This window comes from Acipenser ruthenus, chromosome 13 (genome assembly GCF_902713425.1).
Source record: "Acipenser ruthenus chromosome 13, fAciRut3.2 maternal haplotype, whole genome shotgun sequence".
Classification (NCBI taxonomy): domain Eukaryota; kingdom Metazoa; phylum Chordata; class Actinopteri; order Acipenseriformes; family Acipenseridae; genus Acipenser; species Acipenser ruthenus.
The window spans coordinates 21,770,104-21,796,808 of record NC_081201.1 but is presented as its reverse complement, the minus strand read 5'-3'; the positions used below and the strand labels follow the sequence as shown (position 1 = coordinate 21,796,808).

Below are 26,705 nucleotides of genomic sequence, written 5' to 3'. Positions count from 1 at the left end.
CTCGTTTGTAAACTTTCTTTGTTCTTGTTATGTAATTGGTTTAGGCCTGCGGCGGGTGGAACAGGCCTCCATTACAGCCCCGTTCAATGGGGAATGGTATTGGCACTTAACTATTTCAAACGTCTCCCGTTCCACATGTCCAAAACTGCTGATCTACAACTCATATGAAAGCTAAAACTGGGAAAAACTAGTCGTCTTTGTTTTTTTTAATTAGTTTTTTTTTTAAAACCGTTATATCCGTTTTTTAAAAAAAAAATACTTTCGTAATGTTGTAAAATACACGCATCCCAAAACCTTGTGTAGCTCTGTACAACTGAACAAGCTATTTCAATTCTGATTTCGGTTTTGAAATCCTTGTAAAATTGTACAGCTCCTATCTACTTAATGCCTTTCTGTTGATAGGCCTGTATTGGGTTTTAATTTCTGATTTACAGTTATCAAACTACAAGCGCTAAAACAGAAAGTTGTCATATTCATGCCTAATTATGTTCATTCTGCGTAGGCTAAAGAGTTAAATACGACTGCAGCAAAACAATTACTCAGCGTCCGACAGTTCGAGTGTGTGCTGATTGGTTTCGTCATTATTTTTATTATTTATTATTTTTTAAAATGTTTTTTTTATTAACAATACACATTTACAAAAACAAATAGGCCTAGGCAGTATTGATATCAACATACACTACATATTATATATAATTATACGTATAGGCTACATATCCTAACTCATATAACGTAAAAATAAAAAAAAATAATAATAAAATAAAAAAAAAACTGTAGGGGGCGCAAATATTCTTCCCCGCCTCGAGCGCAAAAAAACCCCCAGTTACGGTTCTGCGTGTTGGTCGAGGTAATTGGTTCAATTGTTTATTTATTTATGAATGTATGTAGCTATCCCAGGTATTAACGTAAGGTAGCCTACAACTGAAAGACTCGGCTGACTATGAGGTAATTCAAATAGAACAGGTCCAGGAATGCATGGCCATTAACACTAGAAGATAATTACAATTAATTCAATAAATTAAATGTCACGGTGAATTTAAAAGTGTATAAAGCTTCACAATGGAGGAGGAGTTGAAAAAAGCTCTAAATTAACCGAAGCACAGAAATGGATGTTGGTATATTCATCCTTTTAAATTTCGTTCGAAATGTAGATCAAAATAATAGAGACTAAAGATAAAGATTGAATATTCTAGAATGGTTGTTTTTCGGCTACCCAACTCGTAGAAAAATGTGTAGATTACAGACATGAAAAGCGCAGTGGTTACTTCAAAAATATAACAGAATCAATTATGCGTGTTACACAATTAAATAATGTGTATTGGTCATAAACACATTCCTTTTGAATATGCATTTTTGTTTCAAATAAGTTGCATAAACCTGTTGCACAATTCAATAATGGCGTTGTGTTAAGATAAGTTTACCTTGCCCTGTATTCAATTGAATATGTGTTGTGTATTTTATTTATTTATTTTACAAAATAACTGCAACGCAAGACACGTTGCTGTGTTTCCACACGTCCATAAAAAAAGTGGCGCAGCATATCGTTTCAATAAGGCAGTAGTATCCCTTGAAATATTTAATATACCAGATTCGAATGTACACTTATATTTATGAAATGCATTAAAATGTGAAGCTGTGTCGTTAATAAGTAGCTGTCCATGTGTCTGCATGTATCCTCCTAGCCTACAGTCCCGTGTTGAGATGCTGATGTAATCTGACTGTCAGGGCGATAGTATTAACCATTACCAGTGTGACCAGTTCAGCAACAAGTGTCTCATTAAATAGCAATCTTTTTAACAAATAGAGGTAAGGTTTTCTACAAAAGCAGCTGTGAGGAGTGAGTCTGAAACGCAGCTGTAGGGCCACATTTTTTTTCATGGGCGTACAGTAACAGTACAGCGTTAACTTTGCTGTTTATTTGCTTGATTTACTAGATGTTATGCAGCAAAACACGTGTTTATGTACACATCGAACTGGTCGTGTCCCAGTCTGTGTGTGTCATTAAATTCCACCTTTTAAACATGATTGATAAGGCTTCTGTGACGTCAGATGCAAGACAAGTTAGGGAACCTGCCCACAGCTATACTGCCCTGTGTCTCCTGGAGTATTAGGAATCAAGAGGTACTTTAAATGAACGTGGATTGTATTCAGAGTAAGATTTATCTTTTCTTTTCTTCAGTAGATCTGTTTTTATTCTGCGACTTTATAATTTGCTTTTGGTTATTTAGCCATATATATATATATATATATATATATATGCATGCAAACCAATTTTTTAAAATAAATAAATACATAAATAAAAACAGTAAGAATTATTCACATTGATATATGATCGCTATTTATTCATTTGCCTGTCAAAAGTTCTGCCATGTACTAGAAAACATAATGTCAGATATTTTGAGAAGCAACGCATTGAATGTGTCATGCGGGACTTGTCTGATGCATAAAAAAGTATTTTAAAAGCACAGCAAATTAAAAAAAAAAACTTTTTTTATGATAAAAAAAACCGATATAATTTTAAATAATATTTTAAACGATATGTAATTTGTCTACTTTTTTGCCTGCACATATTTTGATCTGAATTCTGTCAGTCTTCAGTGTTTATAGGTAATGGCAGAAATGCGACGTTGACACACAGATTAGCGGAGTACATTATCATGCAGGCAGATGTGAGCGCTCGCTTGCTGCGTTGTGGTGTGCTGCTGGGATGGACGCACGAAGTGACCTGTTTCTCTCTTGCAGAGTGAAAGCGTTGCAGAGTGAAAGCGTTCCTCCGTGGATTCCTGTGGAAAATGGGTGCACTGCAAACCTTCAGAGAGTTCAGTGTTCTGGGATGGCTAAGAGAAGGCAGGCAGTCGAGGAGGCTTATTCTTCTGATCGTGTTCGTTGCACTTCTTCTGGACAACATGCTCCTCACTGTAGTCGGTATGTATGCAATTAAACTATTTTAAAATTCGTGACTAGAACCAGTAGAAAATCTACTGGCAGCAGCCTTTATGCATTTCTTATTAGCATTACACATTTCTACAGCCGGTAAAACAACACCAAATAGACAGCTGGCAGGAGAGTCACATCAGGGATAAAGATAGAGAGATATTTGTATTTTATTTAAGGGAAATGTTGTATTAAGCTTTTGTTTTGTTTATCTTAAAAAGCTGCCTTCATGCCAAAATGGTTCCACTGGTAAAGTATACCTTTATAGCTAGTACTAAGGTGATTCAAGAAACCAACTTAATGCGCATATATATATATATATATATATATATATATATATATATATATATATATATATACTGTTAAATGTTATATAGGCGATAACAAGCCATGGTTTATTTAATATTTATCTTGATAGGATTTCAAAGGATTCATGATATTAGCATTGAAGTATCCAGGGTAGGGTAAAGCACAAACAGCTGTTGAATATGAATAATCTATATATATATATATATATATATATATAGCTTTTATTTCTGTGTATTATCACCATCCCTGTCGCAGCTGGATATGTTTACATCATCGTGGTTCTGGAACATTTTTACACTTTTGTTTTGAAGATTACAATAATGTAATCATTAGGGAGGAGGTGTCTGCAGGTATATCTATCATACAAATAATGTCTTAAAATGTCATTTATATTAAAATTTAACTTGATAGTTTAACATATCTGGGGATGGGGACGGGAGGCATTTTCAAGAGTGTTCTTCTTCCTGCTGTTTTATAAAGTCATTTAACATCAAAAGCACCTACCTATTTTGCCTGGAGTGAATTTCAATCAGGGAAAACCACAGGTTTGGAGAACATAAACAAACTGGACTGCCATTAAGGTGTTTCTGATAAAGTGGAGTGCATGGAAGGCTATACTTTGGAAGAATGCCGTACATCAATAGCATGCACTAATGAATTATAACACAGGAAGGCATATCGTGATCTAGGGCATGTTGATTGGGATCCCTGACACTGTATACAAAACCACACGGTTCTGTAGAAAAGCTTCTTGCAGCTGGCCTTATTGATTTAATATTGGACACAGACATAAATATTTGACTTCTTCTGAATGAAGTGTGTGTTGGGAATAGTTTGGAGCAAGTGCATCTCGTTATGCTTAGGTATACAGGCTCTGGCTTTTTTCAGGTGGGATTTGCTGACCGTCTGTATTCCTGCTTCAGAATTCGATTATGCACAGTAATACCATTGTGTTGTGAAATTGATACCATTTAGAGATCTGTGGAAGGACACCGTGAGGGGGTGAAGCACCAAATGAAACTGGCATATCATGATTTATATTGCAGAGTGTTACATTTAAAACATCATTACATATTGCAACATGAAACAGAGTTCTTACCGAGATATTGTGGTGCTGTTATACATATGCAATTATAATTATTAGTACAGTAATTGCAAATGATAAACATTTATGTTAATTGTACATTGCTCTGTAGTGACTATATAATAATAATGGTGCTGTTATTAAAATGAGAATGCAAAAGAGGTGTACACGGCTTACAGCTGCTTCATCTGGTTTTATATATTGGACTACAGCATACAAACAGCTGCCTTATAATTATGAAAGCATCAACTCATATGTATATAATATAAATAATGAGCTGTGGTGAATGCTGTAAAGGTACACTTTCTTGCTGCTGGTATTGCTGTTCACGCGTGATTTTGGATGCTGAGGTGCACCTGACCTTCGTTATTTCTGCTCTAAGCACCCTAATATCACGAATAAAATAAAATATACAGTACTGGTACAAAGTATAGAAACACCAAATGATTTACAGCAAGACTAGGGGTGGGAATTGTACTGCCCATATTTCTTCACTCAGACCACTTGATTACTAAATATCTTGGTATCGCTGAATAGATAATAGTACCCTCTTTAAAAATATGCTAAGTGTTTTAATGAGTAAGACCTCTCACAAGTAGAATGGTACGCTGCAATATTCTTCTTTTTCTCGGAAGGCAGTACAACTGGGGATTGAGTTTGTTGCCGGCTAACTTCACTCAGACTATTTTTTCACTAAATATCTTGGTATCCCTGAATAGAAAATCATCTTCTCTTTAAAAATATTCAAGAGATTTTAATGAACAGTCTCTCCCACAAGTGCTGTGGTCCTCAAATATGATCCTTACTACCAATGCAGAATGACTTTTTCTCTTAATTTTATCCTCAGAAATAGGTTAATGACTAAAGGACTGCCAAGGACAGCACTGCATTGAATAGTATACCAGTCTAGGCACTCACCACCCAGGACAATCATTTTTGGGGTAAAATAGAGAATAAATGCTTCACCCTGTCATTCAGCATGGTTAGTAAATGAATCATATTTAGGTGTGCCACTGAACTTGGGAGATGGATTGCCCATTAAAAAATCCATAGCATATTTTTAAAGAGGAGATAATTATCTATTCAGAGATACCAAGATATTTAGTGAGAAAGTTGTCTGAATGAAGTTAGCCGGCAACAAACTCCCCATCCCCAGTTGTGCTGCTGTCCTAGAAAAAGGAGAACATTTCAGGGTACCATTCTACTTGTGAGATGTCTTGCTCCTTAAAATAGTTAGCATTTTTAAAGAGATGATTATCTATTCAGAGATAATGGGGCAGCAGTGTGGAGTAGTGGTTAGGGCTCTGGACTCTTGACTGGAAGGTTGTGGGTTCAATCCCAGGTGGGCGATACTGCTGCTGTACCCTTGAGCAAGGTACTTTACCTAGATTGCTCCAGTAAAAACCCAACTGTATAAATGGGTAACTGTATGTAAAATATAATGTGATATCTTGTAACAATTGTAAGTCGCAGATTCAGATTTGATTTTGATTTTATTCAGACTTGTCTTGACACTCCATAATCACTTCATGGCCGTGCTGGGAATAAAACATTGAACAATGAGTGCTACAGAGTTTAAATACCATTCCCTAGTTCTTCTCAGTCTCTACAACAGTGCTGAGTTTCATTAAGAGCCGTGTTCGTTGACTTTGTTTAACTTCTTCAGCAAGATGTTCTCCTCTTGTATGACTGCCTATATCCTTTGATCTAGGAATATATAGCATGTGGTGTTAGTTTCTAGATTTGTGCAAAAGTATAATTAAATGGTTGTTTAAACAAGTTTGTTATGGTGAAAACCAGTGACTGGGTGGTTCAGCTTTCACTGTATGTGGTGTGTAGGATGGAAAAGGTTATGTATAGTTGTGTAATGATAAAAATGTTAATAACTAGATCTTTGAACATATTAATTAAAAGAAAAATGTCCGGGCAGCACACTTGGCATACTAACATCATTTCCTTTAAGTGACTTATCTGATCGTCGAATTCCGTATTTCAGTTTCCCAGTTTTATTCTGTGGTTCTTTCTCATTGCATGGTTAATAGGACTAGGTTTGAGTCATGCAGCGCTGCTGTCTTACAATTCATGTTTTGTGATTTGGACCTAATTCCAAACACGGGACGCAACGCAAACGCACATGCCATATACAGCACTAGCTGTGTTCCACGCTCGGGTAACATGCCATATACAGCACTAGCTGTGTTCCACGCTCGTGTAACACACATGCCATACACAGCACTAGCTGTGTTCCACGCTCGTGTAACACACATGCCATATACAGCACTAGCTGTGTTCCACGCTCGTGTAACACACATGCCATACACAGCACTAGCTGTGTTCCACGCTCGTGTAACACACATGCCATACACAGCACTAGCTGTGTTCCACGCTCATGTAACACACATGCCATATACAGCACTAGCTGTGTTCCACGCTCGTTTAACACACATGCCATACACAGCACTAGCTGTGTTCCACGCTCGTGTAACACACATGCCATATACAGCACTAGCTGTGTTCCACGCTCGTTTAACACACATGCCATACACAGCACTAGCTGTGTTCCACGCTCGTGTAACACACATGCCATATACAGCACTAGCTGTGTTCCACACTTGCTATCACACATGCCATATACAGCACTAGATGTGGTCCACACTTGTATTCCTGTCCAAAATGGCATCAATGTTGACCTGGATTGAAAAGGGCCAGCACACAAGACGATGGCTTTTCTGTTTTGTTGCCGAAGAAAAAATGAGATCTGCATGCTGTCATTCTGTGCAGTCTGAGAAAGAAAGAAATGCAGAACACTTGGGTTCATGGCCATTTAGCAGTTTTAAGTAGGCCTATATAATAGATTTTTATGTAACTTACAAGCTTGTTAAATCTGAATCATTATTTTAAATGGTAACATGATATTTTAAAAAATTGTTTTTATTCCCAAACAAAATGGTAAGCCATAGTAAACCTCAAACAAAAAAAAATAAAAAAATACATAATGTATTTGCAGTAGTGTGAAACAGATTTTTTTCATTTAAACACATTTTTACAGTCACTAGCACCTACCATCCAATAAACCCCCAACAGATTTTTTAAAATGATTGAATTGAAAGCACTTGAAAGTTTCAGGGGATACATCTTTGGATAAGTGCCCAAACATGTTCACTTTTTACTGTATTTGATTAAAATGTGGTAGTACCTTATAGCTTGTGATGGGTAAAAAAAAATGCTGCTGTTGGTAAAAAATTGTGTTTAATGCTTTTATGTGAAAGCACATATTCCAAATATCCCAGAGCTCATCCTCTCTTTGGGTTACTGGGCAGTCTCCATACTATACCACATCACACCTATTTAATTTCTTTAGTGTGTTTCCTGTACAAGCACCCCAGGGTGCCCTCTAAGGAGCCCCTCTATCCTAAAACAATAATATTTAATCACCATGGCAAGTCTTCACATGCCAGGGCCGTAACCAGCCACAAAAAATCACAGAGGCACTTGCCCAAAGTGATATTATCAGGAGCTTGTCCCTGTTGATTTCTGTAGTATTCTGATCAGTTGATTTCAAAGTGGTGATAATAAGCGGAGAGTGACATTAACATAATATTAAGCTGTTTGTGTAGTGTGGCATACTTACATACAGGCATTTTCCATAACTTTAAAAATTTGTTACTGAAGAAGGCACCAGCAGCAACGTTTTGAGTTTTTACCTTACAGCTGCACACGCTTGCACGTAGGGTTCCAGTGTGAATCCTAACAAGGATATTCAAAGATTGTCATCTGCAAACAATAAGCACAGGGAATGAACAGCATGGAAAGCTAACGTTGGGGGTGGCTAAATAGTTCACAATGCAAGTCACAGCAGCAGTGTGGGCTGTAGCTCCAGGCAACTCAGCAGCTATTTGAAACAGCAATTGGTGTGCAGCTAACAAGGTTAGGGCTGGCTGGAGGAGGGCAAGTATTGACTCAACAAAACCATGATCTGTATTTTATTAACAATTAACCCTCTTTATGGTTCTACCCTTAACCCAGAAGGTCGCCTAATTAATTTAAACCTCAGTCGCACATTGTGGGGCAGACAAAAACCTTTTATGTGAAATGAGTGAAGCTAAAATAAATAGAACAGTGTGTTTTGCAGTTTGATCCTTGCTGCTTGTCTGGTACAGAGCTCATATCTAGAGTTTGAACTTTCATGTTTAACCTATATAAAAAATGATTGGTTACCTGTTCAGAAAAAAAACAGAAAGGTCACCTCTTGTAGTGAGTGTTGTGGAGGTTACTGCTATCAAATTATAACAGGTATGATGCTTACATGCATCCCCAGCCATAGCTGTAAATTCAAAATTACAGCTATTAGTTTGAGGGACAAAGCTGATGCCTGTGACCTATATCGTCACAGAGTAGTATTGAATACGAAATGGCAGTGAATGGTTTCATGGAAATGGGATAAGTGGTCTTTAAGACCTAGATGTTATTAGGTAAGCAGATGAGTGTTAGTATTGCAAGGAAACTAATTTGATGTCTGTGCGCAATACCAATTGCTATGTTAGTAAGGGTCCATTTATTGATTCCAATATCATTTCTACACATGGTCAAATGCACCCCACTTTATCAATTCCTTGTTCCTCTGTGTCCCGAGTTAGCTGAGTTGGCAAACATCCTCCCACAATTACTTACCTTGCAGCTGTCTTTACAGACCTGGGGCAAGTCATTGACAAAATCAAAAACAGTAGAGATCCCAAGAGAGAGCCCTGGGTACTCCCATCGTAAGAGGTTTCCAGTGAGATGGGCAGCCTTGTTTCAATCAGAGAACCAGGTCAAGGCTGATGGACCAAAGCTAAAACCACTGAGCTTTGCTAGCAAAGTAGCCTGTGGTCTACTAAATCAAATGCTTCACTAAGATCTGTAAAAACAGCACTGACTAGTTGTCCCTTATCCATGCTCCCAGTAAAATCAATAGTAGAATGGTTTGCCTAAAGGCCAGGTTGTTTAGCAGTATAAAGATTATTACAATTAACAGAAGCAGTTAACGGAGGCAAAGTATTTTTTACAAGATCTTTGAAAGTGCTGGCAGTATGGATATGGGTCTATAATTCCCACATCCAGAGGCTTACCAGCTTTATATATTAAAGTACTTGTAGCTAACAAAATAGTACCATAGAATTTCCCTGCCATGCACATCCATTCACTATATAGGTCTCAAAAGAGTAGTTTTGAAAAACACATGACATATGGCAAACATGTACTTTCATTTTAAAACATGACATCTGGCATTACACTAGGTTAAGACTGTATTTTTAGTTGGTCTTGTACTTCCTGGGTCATTTCACACAAAAAGAGTGACATTATCCCCACCCTTTCACTGGCTTCTTTCCTGTCAATAACCAATCAGCTGCTTCCCCTATTGACTAACATGCTTTTAGCCAGTAACATGCTTTGACCCAAAAGACACTGCTGAGGTGAAATGACCCAGGAAGTGCAAGGTCAAACAGATAACCAAAGAATAAGGCATAGAAACCTAATGTAGTACCAGATATCATGTTTTAAAACAAATACACGTGTGCTATAATGTATGTTTATTTTAAAAGTGCACATCTGAGACCTATGTAGCTAATGGAAGTGCAAAATGGCTAAGATTTATGGAATTATTTTGTTAGTTTCAATTACTTTAAGGGTAAGTTTCTGATTTGTTTGTCACCATATATTTGTGAAAGGTTGTGAAAAGGTAGACCTACAAAATACATTCAGTACACTGAAGGCACTAACTGAAATGTGTGTCCATAATATTGTTAATAACAGAGCTGGTAATGCTGGACAGTAAGAGCACATCACTGACAACGCCTCTTTCTTGTCTTTCCAGTGCCCATTATCCCCAGCTACTTGTACACAGCAGATCACAAAGCCTCTCCAGTGAAAAACCAGACGGCCAGTCCTGGGCCGGACACTGTGCCCTCCTCAAACACTTTTCAAAACATCTTCTCCTACTATGACAACTCCACCAGGCTGCCTGGCAACACCACTGAGGAGACATCCCAAAGAGCAGCCCGTTTCTCCTACACCACCACCACCACCAGCCCCGTCACCAATGCCACTGAAGCCCCAGCAGACTGTCCCAAAAAGGACAAGCGCCTTTTAAATGAAAATGTGAAAGTGGGTTTACTGTTTGCTTCAAAAGCTACCGTGCAGTTGATAACTAATCCCTTCATCGGACCTCTGACCAACAGGTAGGTTCCTTGAAGTTGTATTGAAAAGTTTTAGAATGGTGAATCCTCAATTCAAATTGGAATCCAGCACATCCGGTGTACAGATGTGTCCTCCGATGCACAGAACATCTTTTATAACAGTAAGAGACCCACACAGTGTATTTGGTGAAAGTCGTTTGCAAGTCTGCTATCTTTATTGAGATTCATTTTTAGCACAGGGCCCACATACATACAGCAAAACCATTAAAAGACATATTGGATTTATGTCTACAGTTCACATGACATTGTACAAGTAAGCTTCTAATGTTGTTACAAATAATTATTACACATCTAGAGTTTGAACAAAAAAAGGATTTCTTCATTTACGTAAAATGCTTTGAAAACTGTAAATAACTTGTTGAAACAAAACCACTGAGAATTAGTAGGCTATCCCGTGCAGTCGCTTGTCTCTGCTAATAAATTAAAGCATTTAAACTTTTGTGTGTCACTGACAGTTTCCTCCAAAACCATTATCAAAATACAATAATTAGATTGCTCTAGAAAAAAATAAACCAACTATATTACATTTAGCCGAACTGTGAGTAAGACGATACAATGTTTTATTACTGTAACTTTTATTAAGCAGCACTATAATAAAATCATAATAAAGCTGATGTTTCAATATGAATAGCAATGATGCTTCACTCACAGTAAATACAAGTTATGCTGCTAAACATACAGACACATCTGAAGTAGCTAAGAAATTATTGCATTATATTCTGGCTGGGACATTTCAATGTGGTGATTTTAATAAGCAAAGTTGTCTTCTGTGAAATATGTGAAACTAGAGCTGTCACTCACACATGCACAAACATGATCTTAAATGTATCTTCAAGAAACCCCCAGACGTGTGCTGCCACCTGTCCTCCTGAACTGCTCAGATAACTGAAGCAGTGGGGTCTGTGACAGTTGGAACAGCATTTTTAACATTTCTGAACAGGTTTGGTCAGTTTTATGAAATGACATCTAGATTTTAAACAGGTGTGGCTCTGAGCATCTCTGAGGGTGAAAGAGACCTTCGGTATAAATCATATCACCAAACCAGAAAAACCTTCAAACATTTACCCTAAGTTATTTTAAGTTCCGTGAAGTAAAACGTAAAGGTCTGGTTCCCAACTCAAAGGATTTTTCCACAGACCAAAAATATATTTATTTATACTTATACTGGTATTTCTTCTGTGCGAAATGCCAATTAACTTTCAAAGGGCAGCATGAGAGTAATGGTTTAGAACTGTAGATTCAGTTGCATTGCATAGGCCTAACATTGTATGAACCACTGATAAAAGCAGCATCAGGTCTTCAGAGAACTCATGAATAAACGGTTAAAGGCTGGTAGTATTTAAGAAGCCCCTCTCTGTTAGGTAAATGCATTATGATGGCTCTTTTGTATGTTTGTTTTTTTCAGAATAGGATACCAGATTCCTATGTTTGCTGGCTTTTGCATCATGTTTCTGTCCACTGTCAGTAAGTATTCCTCATGTTTAAACTATTACAGTACAGTAGCTCAGATTTCTGATATAAAAAGCTAATGCCATGTTTTATCTGTCTTGCAGTGTTTGCTTTTTCTGAAAGCTATACTTTACTTTTCCTGGCGAGGTCTCTGCAGGGAATCGGGTCCTCCTGTTCGTCAGTGGCAGGTAAGAACACACGGCATTTCTAATGCTCTATTTATTTGAAAAATGTCAGCCCTAAATCCAAAACATAAAAGGAAGAGTAAAAAAAAAAGCCCCTGAATGAAAAACACTAAAATACTAAAATAAAACGTTAATATTGTCACCAAAGGGTTTAGAAAAAGTATGCTAGCTAAGCAGGATCAAATGCTGTATGAAATAATTCAGCATTTGAGTACAGTGTGCATTTGTGTGTGTGTATATATATATATATATAGACACACACACACACACACAGTGTTCCCTCACTATAACGCGGGTCTCTGAATATGAGTGTTATAACCAAAGAGCGTTATAAACGGGGAAGGGGGTTGGGGGTGCCACGGGTCACATAACACACATCTGACTAAAATACAAAATAAAACCATTTCCTCTCAATAATGCACATGTAGTGAAGCAAAAATGTTACTTTCCGTTAATGAACCATGCATAAAGCACCATGTAATCAGCGCTATATTTTTTACAAAAAAAAAAAAAAAAAAAAAAAGGTAACATTCCATTTTAATTAGCAGTTTTTAAACTATAAATAGCCTGGCTAAATGGTGGGCGGGAGTTCAGTTTGAAGTGACAGACAAGCAAACCAAGTGCGAGTAGGAGAGCGGGTTGGGCGAGGGGAAGAGGGAATGGGCTCGCTCCAGGTTCGGCTGCCTGAGCGGGGCTGAAGCAAAGCTGAAACGTCTCGTCTCCCCGAGAAAGCTGCAGCTCCTCTCGCAGCAAAACAGCAAATACACTAGGAAAGATAACACATAATAGGTCTAATATTTATGTAGTTACAAAACAAATGCTGAATAAGATGTCTGTTATAAAGTGCCAGCACAGCTTTTCTTCAGTTCAGACACTGTATCAACAGGGAGAGACAGAAGTGGAAGTTAGACTGAGAAGTTGTTTACAGTTTGAACAACACCGATACTGTATGTACTGTAGAAATATTGCATGAATCACTAGTATAGGGAATTGGGGGACATGCTGTAGGAGCGTTATATCCGAGGCGCGTTATAATCGAGAGTCTTATAGCGAGGGAGCACTATGTATATATATACACAGTATGTATATATATATATATATATACACACACAGTATGTGGGTAATATTTGGGGTACCACACTGTGCTTGTGGGACATGTTTTAAAATGTTTAACATATATTTAGGGAGGATATTGAGTAAGTACTGTAAAGGGGTCTGAGTGGAATAGAAGTCCCACCCCCAGTAATTTTGTTTCAAAGCTGGTACATTGGACAATGTGCTGTATATATGCCATGTATCCATACACTATATACAAATGAGTATGGTAAATAATTGAATTGAATTGTAGTAATTTAATACAAATGTCCGGAGATGCACATATGCAATGCAAATACAGATTTGTGTACATTAACCAGTTACCTATAACGACCGACGCCAGACCACGGCTCCCCATTACAGAAAGGGGTTTTCTAAGTGATACTGTTTGTTTTCAGGTATGGGGATGCTGGCTAGTGTCTACACGAATGACGAGGAACGAGGGAATGCCATGGGGATTGCATTAGGAGGCCTGGCTATGGGAGTGCTGGGTTAGTATGTTGATGCATAGAGCACTTGGTTTATTCACTACATGAAGGCAGATCTAAATACCACCGTGGTTTGATTAACTAAAATAGGACAGAATTACACTGAAGAGACTCCTGTGCATTTACACAGCCCTGTTTAATGATCTAAGTAGTGGCTCTAGTTAGATCTAACGCTGTATAGACCCACAGATCTATTCTACTTGGAAAATGAAGTGAATCCTCAATATGTCACACGTATGAATATAAATGATACAGGGATCAATAGTAGACCAGCCTTTCTGTCTGTAATTCAGGATTTGCATTCAGGCTTTGTTGCTATGCGGTTTTACTGAACTCCCTTCAAATGGGTGCTGTTGAAGACCGTGCCTTTTTTTTAGGGACTGTTAATGAAAAAATAGATTTGTAATGGACATTCTAAGTATAAAATGATATGCAGCACAGACAAATTAATAAGTGCAAAATTGTACAGGGACAGGGAAGGGGACCGGGGGAGGTGGGGGGCGGGAAGACTACATAATATTTGATACTCATGGAAAAATAAGAATAGATACAAACATTTCCGCAAATACTGTATATCCTATGGTAGTTCGATTTTAAAGGTCAAACCATTTCCATAGTAAATATTTCATTTTTGGCCGTCACTATTGCAGACATGTCAAGTGTTGCTCATTAAGGAATTTTGTAGGAAAAAAACATCTAAGTAAAACATTTTAGTCTTAAAACATCAAACCAGTCTTGCTGGGTAGTTCTTGAGTAAAATGATAAGTCAGTCTGTGCTCTAACTAGTTGCAGAATTAATATTCAAAACAGCACATTCAGCAGTTCGTTTTTTATTTATTTTTATTTTTTTTCACATTTTTTACGTTACATTTTCTTTCACAAAAGGTTCAAAATACAAACTTGTTTTCTGAAAGGGCTTCGGCCTGATATCTAAATGACATCTCCTTTTAGAGTCAAGAGAATACCCTGTGGTGGAAGTTTCGTTCCCAGACCCTTGAACAGAGATTCAGGCCTTACAGACAAAGTGGAGTAAAACAAGTTTAATGGTTTGCAAACTCGAGAACACTTTCAACACACGTGGTGTTAGGAAAACATCGAGTAGAGTCCTGACTACGCAGAGTCAGTAAGCATAATATATACCTTGCAACCTACAGTTATTGCGAGCCAATCACAGAAGCTTAACTCAGTATACGTTGGATAGCAACAGCTTGGAAGATTAAGATGAGACCAATCATATACAACAATAACAACTTGTCTTATTTGCAAGCATCCTGTCTGTTATACCTATTCTAACTAAGTCGGTTACATTTCTGAGAAGTGTCACGGATGCAGCTTGCGATTACAAAATAAAGAGAACTTCCTCTTTCTAGCTAGTAGTCCGCCCTTATATGGGCCGTTTGCCCTGCAACAAGAAAGAGGAAGTATGTACAATAACAATTACCAGTACATGATACCTTATTACCATATGATACCTAAATCTTATAACACGTATTAGCATTTAAACCTGAGCACGCTAACCCTAAACAATTACAGCAGTAGCAACAATGTAATTATCCCAGCACAACCCTTTACAGGACTAATCAGTCCTTTCAGGATCATTTCTCATCCTTACAAAGGTGTTTAGCTTTCAAACGTGTACTGCCCCCGATGGGATGGTTCACTTTTCTTGTTTACACATTTAGGTTGTTATTATTACAATATATTATATAAACCACTGTTAAAAATATCAGCTGCTATGCCTTTTGATTTTTAGGGAACCAGAGAAAGTGCTAAAGTAGGGTTATTACTATATTACTACAATACATGGACACATAGGCTGAGGTGCAAAACAAGCAGAGAATGAAGAGTACACAAAACAGCATTCTCTGTGCCATGTTTGAAACTACACAACTGTGTGTAGTTTCAATTCTTCTGTTTGGAAATCAGACCATTTTTTTTTATAAGAGCTTTTATGTGTTTAGGTTCTGAGCATCACGGTTTTGTTTTTGCTTTCCCTTTCAGTTGGCCCCCCCTTCGGCAGCGTGATGTACGAGTTTGTGGGGAAAACGGCACCTTTTCTGATTTTAGCAGTATTGGCACTGCTCGATGGAGGTCAGTGAGTGTAGCGTATTTATTTAATTAAAGAAACTGCATTATTACAGTTACAGCTACCAAACGGTGTATTTATATCTGGCCTGCCTACAGCTCCATTCATGGAGATCTCATATATGCAGTTTTGGAACAAGCAGATTGGTACCAGTTTCACTGGTATTTTGTGGATTTGACCCAAAGTATTTGCTCAACAAAGTTTAAGATCTATGTAACAAATGAAATGCACAACAGGTAAGACTGATTTAATGACCTTTTATTTAATAATCTTTGTGTTGTTATCCCACAGCTCTGCAGCTTTTTATTCTGCAGCCATCAAAATCAGCACCTGAAGTAAGTACATAAATAAAAAAAGAATTAAACCATTTTGGGGCTAGTTAAACATATAATGAAAACAGTTTTATTTCATAGTCACTTGAACAGGTTATTACTCTAGTATTGTGCCTAATGATTTAATGAGGTGTAAATATCAGAGGTCAATCTGATCAACACCTACTGTAAACCCCTGCCAGAATAGATCAGAGAATTTTCAAGCTCTGGATTTCTTTTGACATGTAGTTTTAGGGGTATCCCAGGGTAAACGCAAATCAGTAGTTGATGCAATCCAGGGTGATTCCCCAGTACTGTAAAATGCTCTAATGAAATCCAGTGGCACCTTTTTAGACTCAACCTGTTAGGATCTATAAAACTACCTTTATCTGCTGTGCATAAGCAGGGAGGCCAGCATGTGTGGGGTATTAAAAACAGGGAACACCACAAGATCTATACAGACTGACAGCTAGGTCCATAAGGATGTGTACTTGCCATCAGGCTGAAATGACACTTTTTAGACTAACTGTATCTGATCAGAACATCTTACATGGAAAAATAGGAGGAGCCCTCTCCCCCAAACACATGCTGTCGTGCACAGAACCAGTAACTGTATAATTCACAATGACTTTCCATTAGCCCGGATATTGGGCATTGTGTTATTGCTCATTTGTCAGTGTTCTGTTTATCTTGAGCACATCTTCAGATACAGCCATGAGCTAATATAGGCGCTTGTCTGTGTCTAGCAGACTGAACTTTCACTACTGATTCAGTTTTAGAGCATCGTGTTGTGATTCTGTGTCCTTTCTGTTAACTTTATCTAATGCTGTTTGACAGAGCCAGGAGGGAACATCACTTTTTGCACTTTTGCGGGACCCTTATATCCTCATTGCCGCAGGTAGGTTTGTTATATATTTAAGGGATTTAATAGCATTGCTGTGGAATGTTACAAGGTAATAATGGAACTCTTGAGCCAATAAAGGGAGTTCCATTCTTACCAACTAACACACCACAGCAATGCCATTATCACTATTACACAACAATTGAAATGAAATAATCAATGTTTTAAATGACTATGCACCGACCACAGCTCAATAAATGCATTTGTTTTAAACACTGTGTACAAGTGTTGTGTTTTTGTTGTACTTAATGAAAGGCGCACTCTTTTCAGAAGTGGGAGATATTAAAGTGCTGAAATACATCTCCAGCTTGTGTTTCCACCCACTCCTCCAATTACCAGCCACTTGTTTGGTGAGGCTGAACCAATAGAATGTATCATATCAGAAAAGGTCATGCATTTTGAGACAATATGGTGTGTTTGTAAAGTGCTAGTAGTAGCATACAAGGCTATACTGCTTTATTATTTGTATATTTTTTGTACATTTCAGGATCCATATGCTTTGCTAACATGGCCATCGCAATGCTAGAGCCAGCACTGCCAATATGGATGATGGAGACCATGTGTTCAAGAAAATGGCAACTTGGTATTTGTTTATTTAAAATGTAGTGTCCTATATGTTTTTAAAGTATTCAAATATTTGATTTATGGGAGCAAAATGTTATTACTACTGTAGTATACAGAACAAAAAACAGAAATATGAACAAGGGGATTGGGAGATATTTTAGTTGCTGTTTTGCATTTCTATTTTGCTTCCTTGATCTAACCCAGAGCTTATACATGTTGTTCATACGCCCTCTGCTGCTGCAGCTAGTAGCAGGGGGGTGGCTGTTTAGATTGTGACCAGAGAGCTTCAAAGAGGGAGGCAAAGTACCTCAGGTAATGCAAACAAACTGGTAAGCCAACAACTCCTGTTTTCCAGGGAAGCGGAGTAAACATTGAACCAGAATCACAGAGTCCAATTTAGCATGGGATACAGCAGCTTTAGTACTACTGTAATCCTCCCCTTAACATTTTATTTATGTAGTGTCTTTCATGGAGATGAACAATTGCTTATTTTTTAATATTTGCGCTTGTGAATTCCATGCTGGTAAAAGGCAGCGCCCTGAGATACACTCATAGAAAAGAGAATCACCACTAATCGTACATGTTGAATCATTACAGAAAATATTCACACTGACCACTCTGTGTGTGTGTGTCTGGAATACTAGGATGTATGAAAAAGTTCTACATGAACATACTTGTATGATGCTAATCAAGAAAATAACAAAAGTACGTCATCTAACTCCTTTTGTAGAAAATGACTTTTGTGTTATACAAGATAGGGCTCGTTTTTACAGTTAATGATGGGAAATTGCTGGTCTTGTATTTGTGTCGCCTCAGACCCAGAAGGCAAAGATCTGCTCATCGCTGCTCTGTTTAATGCGTGAGAATCTCTGTTTCCTTCTCATTTCAATACGATATGCCTCAAATGTTTCTTATAAAACCACTGCTGGACAAACAAATGAGGCATATTTCAGAAACTGGAGCCATTAAAGAGAGATGCATTTGAGCAGCACATATAAAACAAACAAGACAATCAAAATCCCGAAAGTGTTCCTGCTTTATTGAATCAAGGGTCTGTTGTACTGAAATATATTTGCTCATATCCACAAAAGAAAATGAGATTCTCAAGCCTTTCTTTGAGCAGTAGAGTAGAACATTTTCAATGAGATTCCCTTTTATCTGGAATGATCGAGATGTTGAGAAAACCACTGGGGCGATTATTTTCCATTTCTTTAATGAAAGAACCCGACATTAATCTAAAATTCATGGATGTCACACTTTATTTAATTAATCAAAACAGACTTTAAAATAACTTTGAAGAGTTATGGCTAATGTAGTAATTCCATACATCTTACTGGTCCGGCACTTTCACTAGGTTAGGTCTCACATTTTGAAAGCAGCTATCTGATACCGTGCTAGGTTAAAGAAAGTTATTGGTTTGCATGCCTTACTTTCATGTACTCTGCAATACTTACAATGTATCACCTTAGCAACGTCTTTTTGGTCAAAGCTTGTCAGTCATTAAGGGAAGCAGTTGGTTGGTTTATGTCAGGAAAGAACGGATGGAGACCTCGGGTCTCATGTTTGGTGAACTAGGAAGTGCAAGTACAACAGACTACCTAGAAGTATGGCATACAAACTGAGAACATCATAATTAATGAATTCCAAAATCTTGCTTTCCATCATTTGGTATCTCCTCCTGCTTAGTTTCATTCCTCTGGCCAGCAGACTTTATATTATCCCTGTATGGAAAATGTTCTATTGTCTTGTGATAAATGTGGAGCGTCTGTGCAGCTCATTAAAAAGATTGTGGATCTTGAAAGAACAGGAAATGAAAGACTTATTCAGACAGCTTTTTTAGCTGCCTGTTTCATTATTGTAGCTCTTGGATTCAGAACTTTTTTATTATTATATTTTGGTGATGAAACCTCTGATAAGATTGTGTGTTGTTTTTCTTTTTTTTCAGGCGTTGCTTTTGTCCCCGCCAGCATCTCCTACCTTATTGGAACCAACATCTTTGGCGTTCTTGCTCACAAAATGGGAAGGTACAGGAAATTGTATTTTTCAATCAAACAATCTCAATCTCTTTTCTGTTTGTGACAGGTTACTAAAAGAAGGCTTGCTCTGTCAGTGTTGATACTGCATTGCATTTGAATGTTTGGATTAAAATATTCTAGAGATTGGAGATTTATTTGAGCAATCAGATGACACTTTGAAGTAAAAAAAAAAAAAGTTACTACATTATTTAAAATACAAAGCAAAAATAGTCTTCTGTGCCTTCCGTGTGTACAGTCAAACCTGCTTAATTTCAGTCCTGTTACCCACTACGTTGAAATCTCCGGGTCAGAATATAATGGTTCATATATAATATCACTCACATTTATCAGTCCTACAACTGATTTCTACCCCACTTAACACTTTGGAAAACACGCTTAGAAGGTTTAAATATAAGTAAGATGTTAAAGTATTTTTTATAAAACATTTCTAAGAACATTTTCTTCTAAATGAGGTTATTAGGAATCGGTAAAACAAAATGGGCAAAGACTTTGTATTTGATGTGTTTATTTTATCCAGTAAACGAACCATTCATTTCTGTTTTACAGAGTATTGTATTATAACCCAAGTACATGTATAGTATCTTAATAAGTTTCGAATGCGTTTCTAATTTGTCTGTGTTTCTGTCCTCTTTATTTGTTATTCACAGGTGGCTTTGTGCCCTGATCGGAATGGTACTTGTAGGAGTAAGCATCTTATGTGTGAGTGATGTAGACATTATTGCTTTAACTCTCTCATTGTGATCAAAAAACTGAAATATATAGTCTTAGTTGATCTCAGCTTTTAGTATCTTGAGTTGTGGAAACAGATGAATTAAGAAACCTTTGGGCAGATGTATAAGACACCTTGGAGTCTATACCATTGATCGTAACAGCAGCAGATCAAAATATCGCCCTTGTTTAAATCATTAAAACAGTTAACATTGAGAAAGACCTATTCAAAACATTTGCCATTGAATTATTAAAGTTTCTTTTGGTATTTCTAAATCAAGCACTATTGAGTGTTTAATATTTAGAGATGATTTTCTAACTTGGGAACACACAAAGGGTCTTGTATACCAAAGGGTCTTGTTTCAATGTAGATCTGCCACTGTTTAGATCAAAGTAATTGAACCCTTTCAAGAACTGTTATAGTAAAAGTAATAATACAAAAAATACTTAATTGAATCTGCCTGCAAATCCAATATTGTGTTTGTTTCTTAAAATATTTTTAAGCTTGAATGACCTATTAACTGTCAATGTGTTGGAATTCTTGAGCAGAATCTATTTTCAGGTATTTGCCTTTACTAGAAAAAATACTTCAATCTGAATCTCTGTAGTTCTTCCTATAAACATTCTTTAAGTTTAAGGAAGTTTCAGAAGCTTAAAACTTAACATACCGTACTGAAGTTATTTCCTTAGGAAAGGAGAACAATTTGGGGGGGGGGGGGGGTCCTGGAAAATATATATTTTGCTGCTTATTAAATTCAACTTTCTGAAAACACAAATGTTTCAGGGTTTTCAAGTTTTTCCACCACATTATTATTTTTTTTTTCCAGAAGCTAGTTTTCAATTGTAATATTAAGCAAAATAATTTGTATATGAAATTGTGGTTTATCAAGTTTCTAGGACACCCATTAATAAGTGTTTTACAAAAATGTTATAGGTAAGGTGTTTTGTATAACCAGACACTGGTTTCATAAATATTAGTATATTTGAACATGTCTTGAGATATGACAGGTAAAAATATTGCTGCTCAATGAACCTCAAATAACAGGTTAACACTGGCCCTTATACACATTTCCCATAGCAGAAGCAGAGCAAAGTGTAATAAAGCAAAGAGAGAGCATGGTAAAGCAAAGGCAAGCATTGCAAAGCCCAGAGAGGTATAGTAAAGCACAGCAGACTATGGCAAATTAATAATATAACCATAGGAAAATTGTAAAATTACCGTAGTAAACATTCTTAAGGGAGTTTAGTGAGAACTTGACATTATTCAACATTAAGAAGTCAATTTTGTTTTTTCATTTCTTCATGCAGGTGCCTTTTGCCAAAAACATATATGGGCTCATTTTACCAAATTTTGGAGTTGGTTTTGCCATTGGTGAGTGAGCTTGTTATCTGTCTGTTACCTCACTACATCGATGAATCCTAACATATTTTGTACTTGTTTTCTTTTTATATTTATAGGATGATTTACTGTCCAGAACTAAAGTGGCACCCAAATTTGACATCTCTACTTCAGTGATCTCTTTAAACTTTCGTAAAATTTCAGAAGTTACATGGTGTATATTTTACACAGGATAAAATAAAACCAGCATGTTTTTTGTAAAAGTATTCCTAGAACTGACGCTGACTGGAGACAAAAAATTATTAGTAAAAAGTATGCATATGTAAGACCTATATAAGCTGTGTGAGAGTTGTGTGCAGATATTCAGTAATAATCATAAGAAGGAGAAGGATCTTGCTGACATCACAATTGGCCTGTCCCACAATGCATTGACAAACGTGTCCCTCAAGACAGTCTCCTGTTTAGAATGGAACTGGGGATGAAAAAAAAAAAGACCTGCGATTCTCTGGTTTTATCCAAGTCGTAGATGTTGCTATGATCGGCCACAGCACTGAAGTCCCAATAGTATGTTCTGCATTGTGCTTGAAAATGTTACTAAAAACATTAACTCTGCAAACAAAAACATACTCTGTGCATGCTCTAATGCATTTTAACTTTTCTAGCAAAGAAATCGTCTTTTGTAGCAGTAAAATGATACTAACGGACATTTGTGCCTGGTTTGTGACAGGCATGGTGGATTCTTCGATGATGCCTATAATGGGTTACCTTGTTGACCTGCGCCATGTTTCTGTCTATGGAAGTGTGTACGCCATCGCAGATGTGGCCTTCTGCATGGGGTTTGCATTGGGTAAGCATGCTTCAGTGGTTCAGCATTGTGTTGTTTCAAATGGTTTCCATAAGTGAGAAATATGCACTTTTGTATGTAACTACTTAAATTTGAACAGCAATTTTCCACTTGTTTTTCTAACTAATTCTGTCAACATGTACATTCAAATTAATTATTACCTTACCTTGAACTTGATGGATAATAGCAGAGGCTAAAGGTAGACACCATGAAAAAGTCATCTTTAATTTCAATCAAAATTGTAAGGTGAAACTATTAAACTTCTGCCAGTCCGCAATCCTAAATGAGGCTGAGAGTCCCAATTGAAATCGATTTGATCTCGGTCTGCTTCTGATGGAAACGAGCAAGCCTAATTTCAAATCACTTTCAGGTCGGTCCCAGTGGCAGATGGAAGCAAGCAAACTAATATATATTCCTAAACATTTTTTCATTAAATGTGTTGCTACAACGTTACACTGAAGACTGCTTGTTCAGTCAAGTTTTACCAATGCTTGATGTGAAAGTGTTTTATAATAAAAAAAAAAAAAAAAAAAAAAAAATACTTTGCACTAAACACTAACTGTTTGTGAACAGACTAATGCTGGCATCATCTTTTTTGTGAATTTACATGTACATAATCATAATCACGTCCAATATAAGTGCTTCCAGTGTAAAGAAGTGTATCAATACATCCACCCTTTGTGAATTATGACTCAAACGCAGTGCTTTGTTGTCTATATTGTGTCTGGGCTAACTCATACTGATTTACCATATATGTGCAGTGCAGTGCCAGGTGCTTTTGAATACTGTTTTCATTGTTACCTCTTGAAACGTCAATCCTCAGGCCCTTCCACTGGTGGTGCGATTGCTCGAAGCATTGGGTTTCCCTGGTTGATGACGATCATTGGGATCATTGACATACTCTTTGCGCCACTCTGCTACTTCCTCAGAAGCCCACCAGCCAAGGAAGAGAAAATGGTAAGAGTGACCTAATAGTGAGCCTTCTACCCACAGAACCCAACACAAAGTCCAGTACATTACAATTAGGACAACTGATTTTCTGGAGACTTGTGATTTACAGGATATGCCATATCCATAATCTGTAGTGTAGGCATTAAGGGTTACATTATGTTGAGTACAACACAGAGAGGCTGCTTTTAGAGAAAAATGTGATAACTCAATATTGGAACACTTTATGATATTAAGAGAAATGTGTTAAGACAATTCAAATTATATTTGAAACTGCTCTTTAATATAGAGAAATATCCATTACAAATCATGGCATTTTCTTTAGTAATCAGCACTGATAGTGCTTCCCTATTTACAATGTTCAACATTTCCAAAGTGAACCTACCCCCAGAACACACAGACTTGCTTAGTAATAAAATACTTGGCTCCCAAATTAAATAGGCTTATATCCTCTTCATCGCTGCGTGTATAATGGGGTCTTGCAGGGCCATAACCAGAACTGACATTCTATTGACGTCAAACTTAGGTTTCAAGCTATAGCTGGCAGTATTTATATGACTGCTTGGTATTTACTAATCAACCTCCAAATCTATGTTACACGGCAAACCAACAGAAAAAATTAAGGCATCTTTTGTACTTTACCAGAATTTTTACATGAGCATCACTGATGATGCAAAAGAACACCCGAGGACATGCCCTCGGTGTCCTCATAGCTAGCGACGGCCATGGTACCTCATTAAGTTCCCTATCTATGTATCTATTTTATAATGCATAATATATTTTTCAAAGTTTTGGCAGGGCAACTTCTTGAACTCTAGAGAGTCCACACAAACTATATTTCTTAAACGCTCCAGGCATTGTCTTTTGAGTTGGATTTGAAAGCTTCGGTTAGCACTCTTAAACAGAGCCCACAGACTGGAACCTCTTCTCTCTCTTCAGGCGATATTAATGGATCACAAGCATCCAGTCAAGACCAGAATGTACACTCAGAACAGCATGCAACCATACCCTCTAGAAGAAGAAGAGTCTGAAAGTGACGAGTAACAGGAGCCATATGTGTATGTTACCCTCAGAATATCTATTTTGTTGTACAAAAAATAGCAGTGTGTTTATGTGAATGTCCCATTTTAAATGTCTGTTTCCTAAATGTACGGTGTCAATATAGTGTAGCATTGAAGCATACCAAAGCTGTTTTTATTGCCAGTGTTACAGCTGTTTTTGTTATTCCATATAAAAGAAGTAGCCGGCAGCCTTATAAAACTGATGTTAATGTATTTATGGAAATAATTTACTGCTGGGGGAAGAAAAACAAATTCAATCTAGTCTTTGGTTTTCTTTAAATATAGCCTATATTTTGAATTATATATTTGCGGGTATAAGTAATGTAAATCTAATTTAGTGGCAATGTAAGTGAAAAGTCCATACATTTTAAAAACGGTTTTAATTGTCTGTGATGGGTTTAACTTCAGCTTAGTGTGGTCCACTGTCAATACATGATTTTCACTTCTTGTGTTACATTTAAAAGAAGAGTCTTACCCTCCCATTATATGCTGTACATAGGAAACAATGGGTGCTGGTGGGGTCATATTTACTGCAAAACTGTTTTTTTTTAAATTGTTTTAGTTGTGTAGTGAACACTTCAAAATCAATATGAGAATACATTCTGGAAAACAAATGCAGCTAAATTACTGATAAAATGATTAAGAAAATGTGTTTCATATCCATGGCTATTACAATTTAAAGGGTACATAAGGACCTTTTATTTTATTGTGTTACATGTTCCCATGTGTTGCATTTTGATCACTTTTTAAATTTCTAAATTGCATTTCCTGCCTCAAGATGGCTTCACATGTACCCTGATTTCCGATCATTCTTCTGCTCACATATGTAACTGAGATGGATTTACCAGTGAGCAGGAGGATTATGGGAAATGTAGTTCTGAGAGGTCCATGCAGGTACATGTGACGCCATCTTGAGGCAGGGAATGCAATTTAAAAGTTAAAAAAGTGGTCAAAATGTAAAAAAATTAATTTAAACAATACACACACCATACGTAAACAGTTGTAGCAACACATGGGAACATGTAACATAATAAAAAGGTCCTTATGTACACTTTAAACTAAAACCCACACACTGCCAGAGTATAATACTGTAATAACATATATTTTTAAATATTGAACACTGAAGTTAGTTTTACATTACAACTTTTATAGCTTTACAAGCCAAATAGTTTTTTTGAATATTTTTAGACCCACCACAGTACTATTTTAAACATTTAGTAGTGTTCATTTAGTTCAAGACTTGTAGATAGAACAATTTATAGTACTGTTGAACTGAAAAGGAATGATAAGCAAGGGTTTAAAACTTAAGATGGTACCCAATCACTTCCTGTGCTGTAGGTGACTGTGTACCAGGAAGCTTGTTTATTTTACTTCAGTGTAGATTAGACTTGAGATCATAAACATGCCACTCGTTTTAAAGCAAGCTACAGATGACAATAGTAAGGAAAGTTGTTCTCCATTTCAATATTTGACATTTTCCATGACAAACCACTTTCTGTTTTTATTTTTGTTCTTATATAGCACACAACTTTATCAGAAACAGAACTTGTTCACAGTCCACCTAGTTTACATGCATATGTTTATCTGGGGGAATACAAGCGTCCTCTTTTAAAAACTACTGTTTCCTATTTCCTATTGTAAACAAGATGAATGAGTAAGCATCCAATGGAGATTGAAACTATACAAAAACACATTAGTATGATGCGAATACTTTACTAAATAAAATAATACATTGCATTTAGCCACACAAGCAAGCATTCAGAGCGATAAAAACTAGCTTAGAAATGATATCTATTGTAGAAGTTCTTATTTGCACTGAAGACAATGGACACAAATAACGCTACGACTTGGAGAGAAAATAATGTCTTGTAAAAAGTGTTAACAAAACTTTTCTTTTGTATATAAAAATATATATGTGCCTTCTTTCAACTGTCAGCAGATGTTCTCTATGTAGCTGAGAAATGAACTAGACAAAAAAGCTGTCCCTGAACAGTGGAGGGGTGAGGGTGTGCTTGTGTACTGTATTACATGCTGCTCTTTAGGCAAGAGCAACCCAGTAATAAATGTTTTCTGAGTGCTTCACCTGTGTTATGTGTTTTAAGTCTCTCTAAATTCACCTCATATCCT

At 36.8% G+C, this 26,705-nt stretch overlaps 1 protein-coding gene across 1 annotated transcript; it reads left to right on the top strand.

Annotated features, from left to right (window-relative positions):
- The first annotated feature begins 2,025 nt into the window (after positions 1-2,025).
- On the top strand, positions 2,026-26,660 carry LOC117417927 (synaptic vesicular amine transporter-like). The gene is made up of 16 exons (XM_034030341.3): positions 2,026-2,152; positions 2,743-2,925; positions 10,182-10,545; positions 11,969-12,027; positions 12,117-12,200; positions 13,691-13,783; positions 15,782-15,871; positions 16,158-16,201; positions 17,015-17,075; positions 17,566-17,661; positions 19,588-19,666; positions 20,326-20,377; positions 21,695-21,758; positions 22,453-22,572; positions 23,393-23,526; positions 24,457-26,660. Exons 2-16 carry the CDS (start codon positions 2,793-2,795, stop codon positions 24,559-24,561), a joined length of 1,578 nt encoding a protein of 525 aa, XP_033886232.3. The 5' UTR covers positions 2,026-2,152; positions 2,743-2,792; the 3' UTR covers positions 24,562-26,660.
- Positions 26,661-26,705: the final 45 nt, after the last annotated feature.

Coding starts and splice junctions, on each gene's coding strand:
- LOC117417927 (XM_034030341.3), top strand. CDS start 2,793: ATGGGTGCACTGCAAACCTTCAGAGAGTTCAGTGTTCTGGGATGGCTA. Junction 17,662..19,587: donor TTCAAGAAAATGGCAACTTG/GTATTTGTTTAT, acceptor CTTTTTTTTCAG/GCGTTGCTTTTGTCCCCGCC. Junction 21,759..22,452: donor TGGAGTTGGTTTTGCCATTG/GTGAGTGAGCTT, acceptor GGTTTGTGACAG/GCATGGTGGATTCTTCGATG.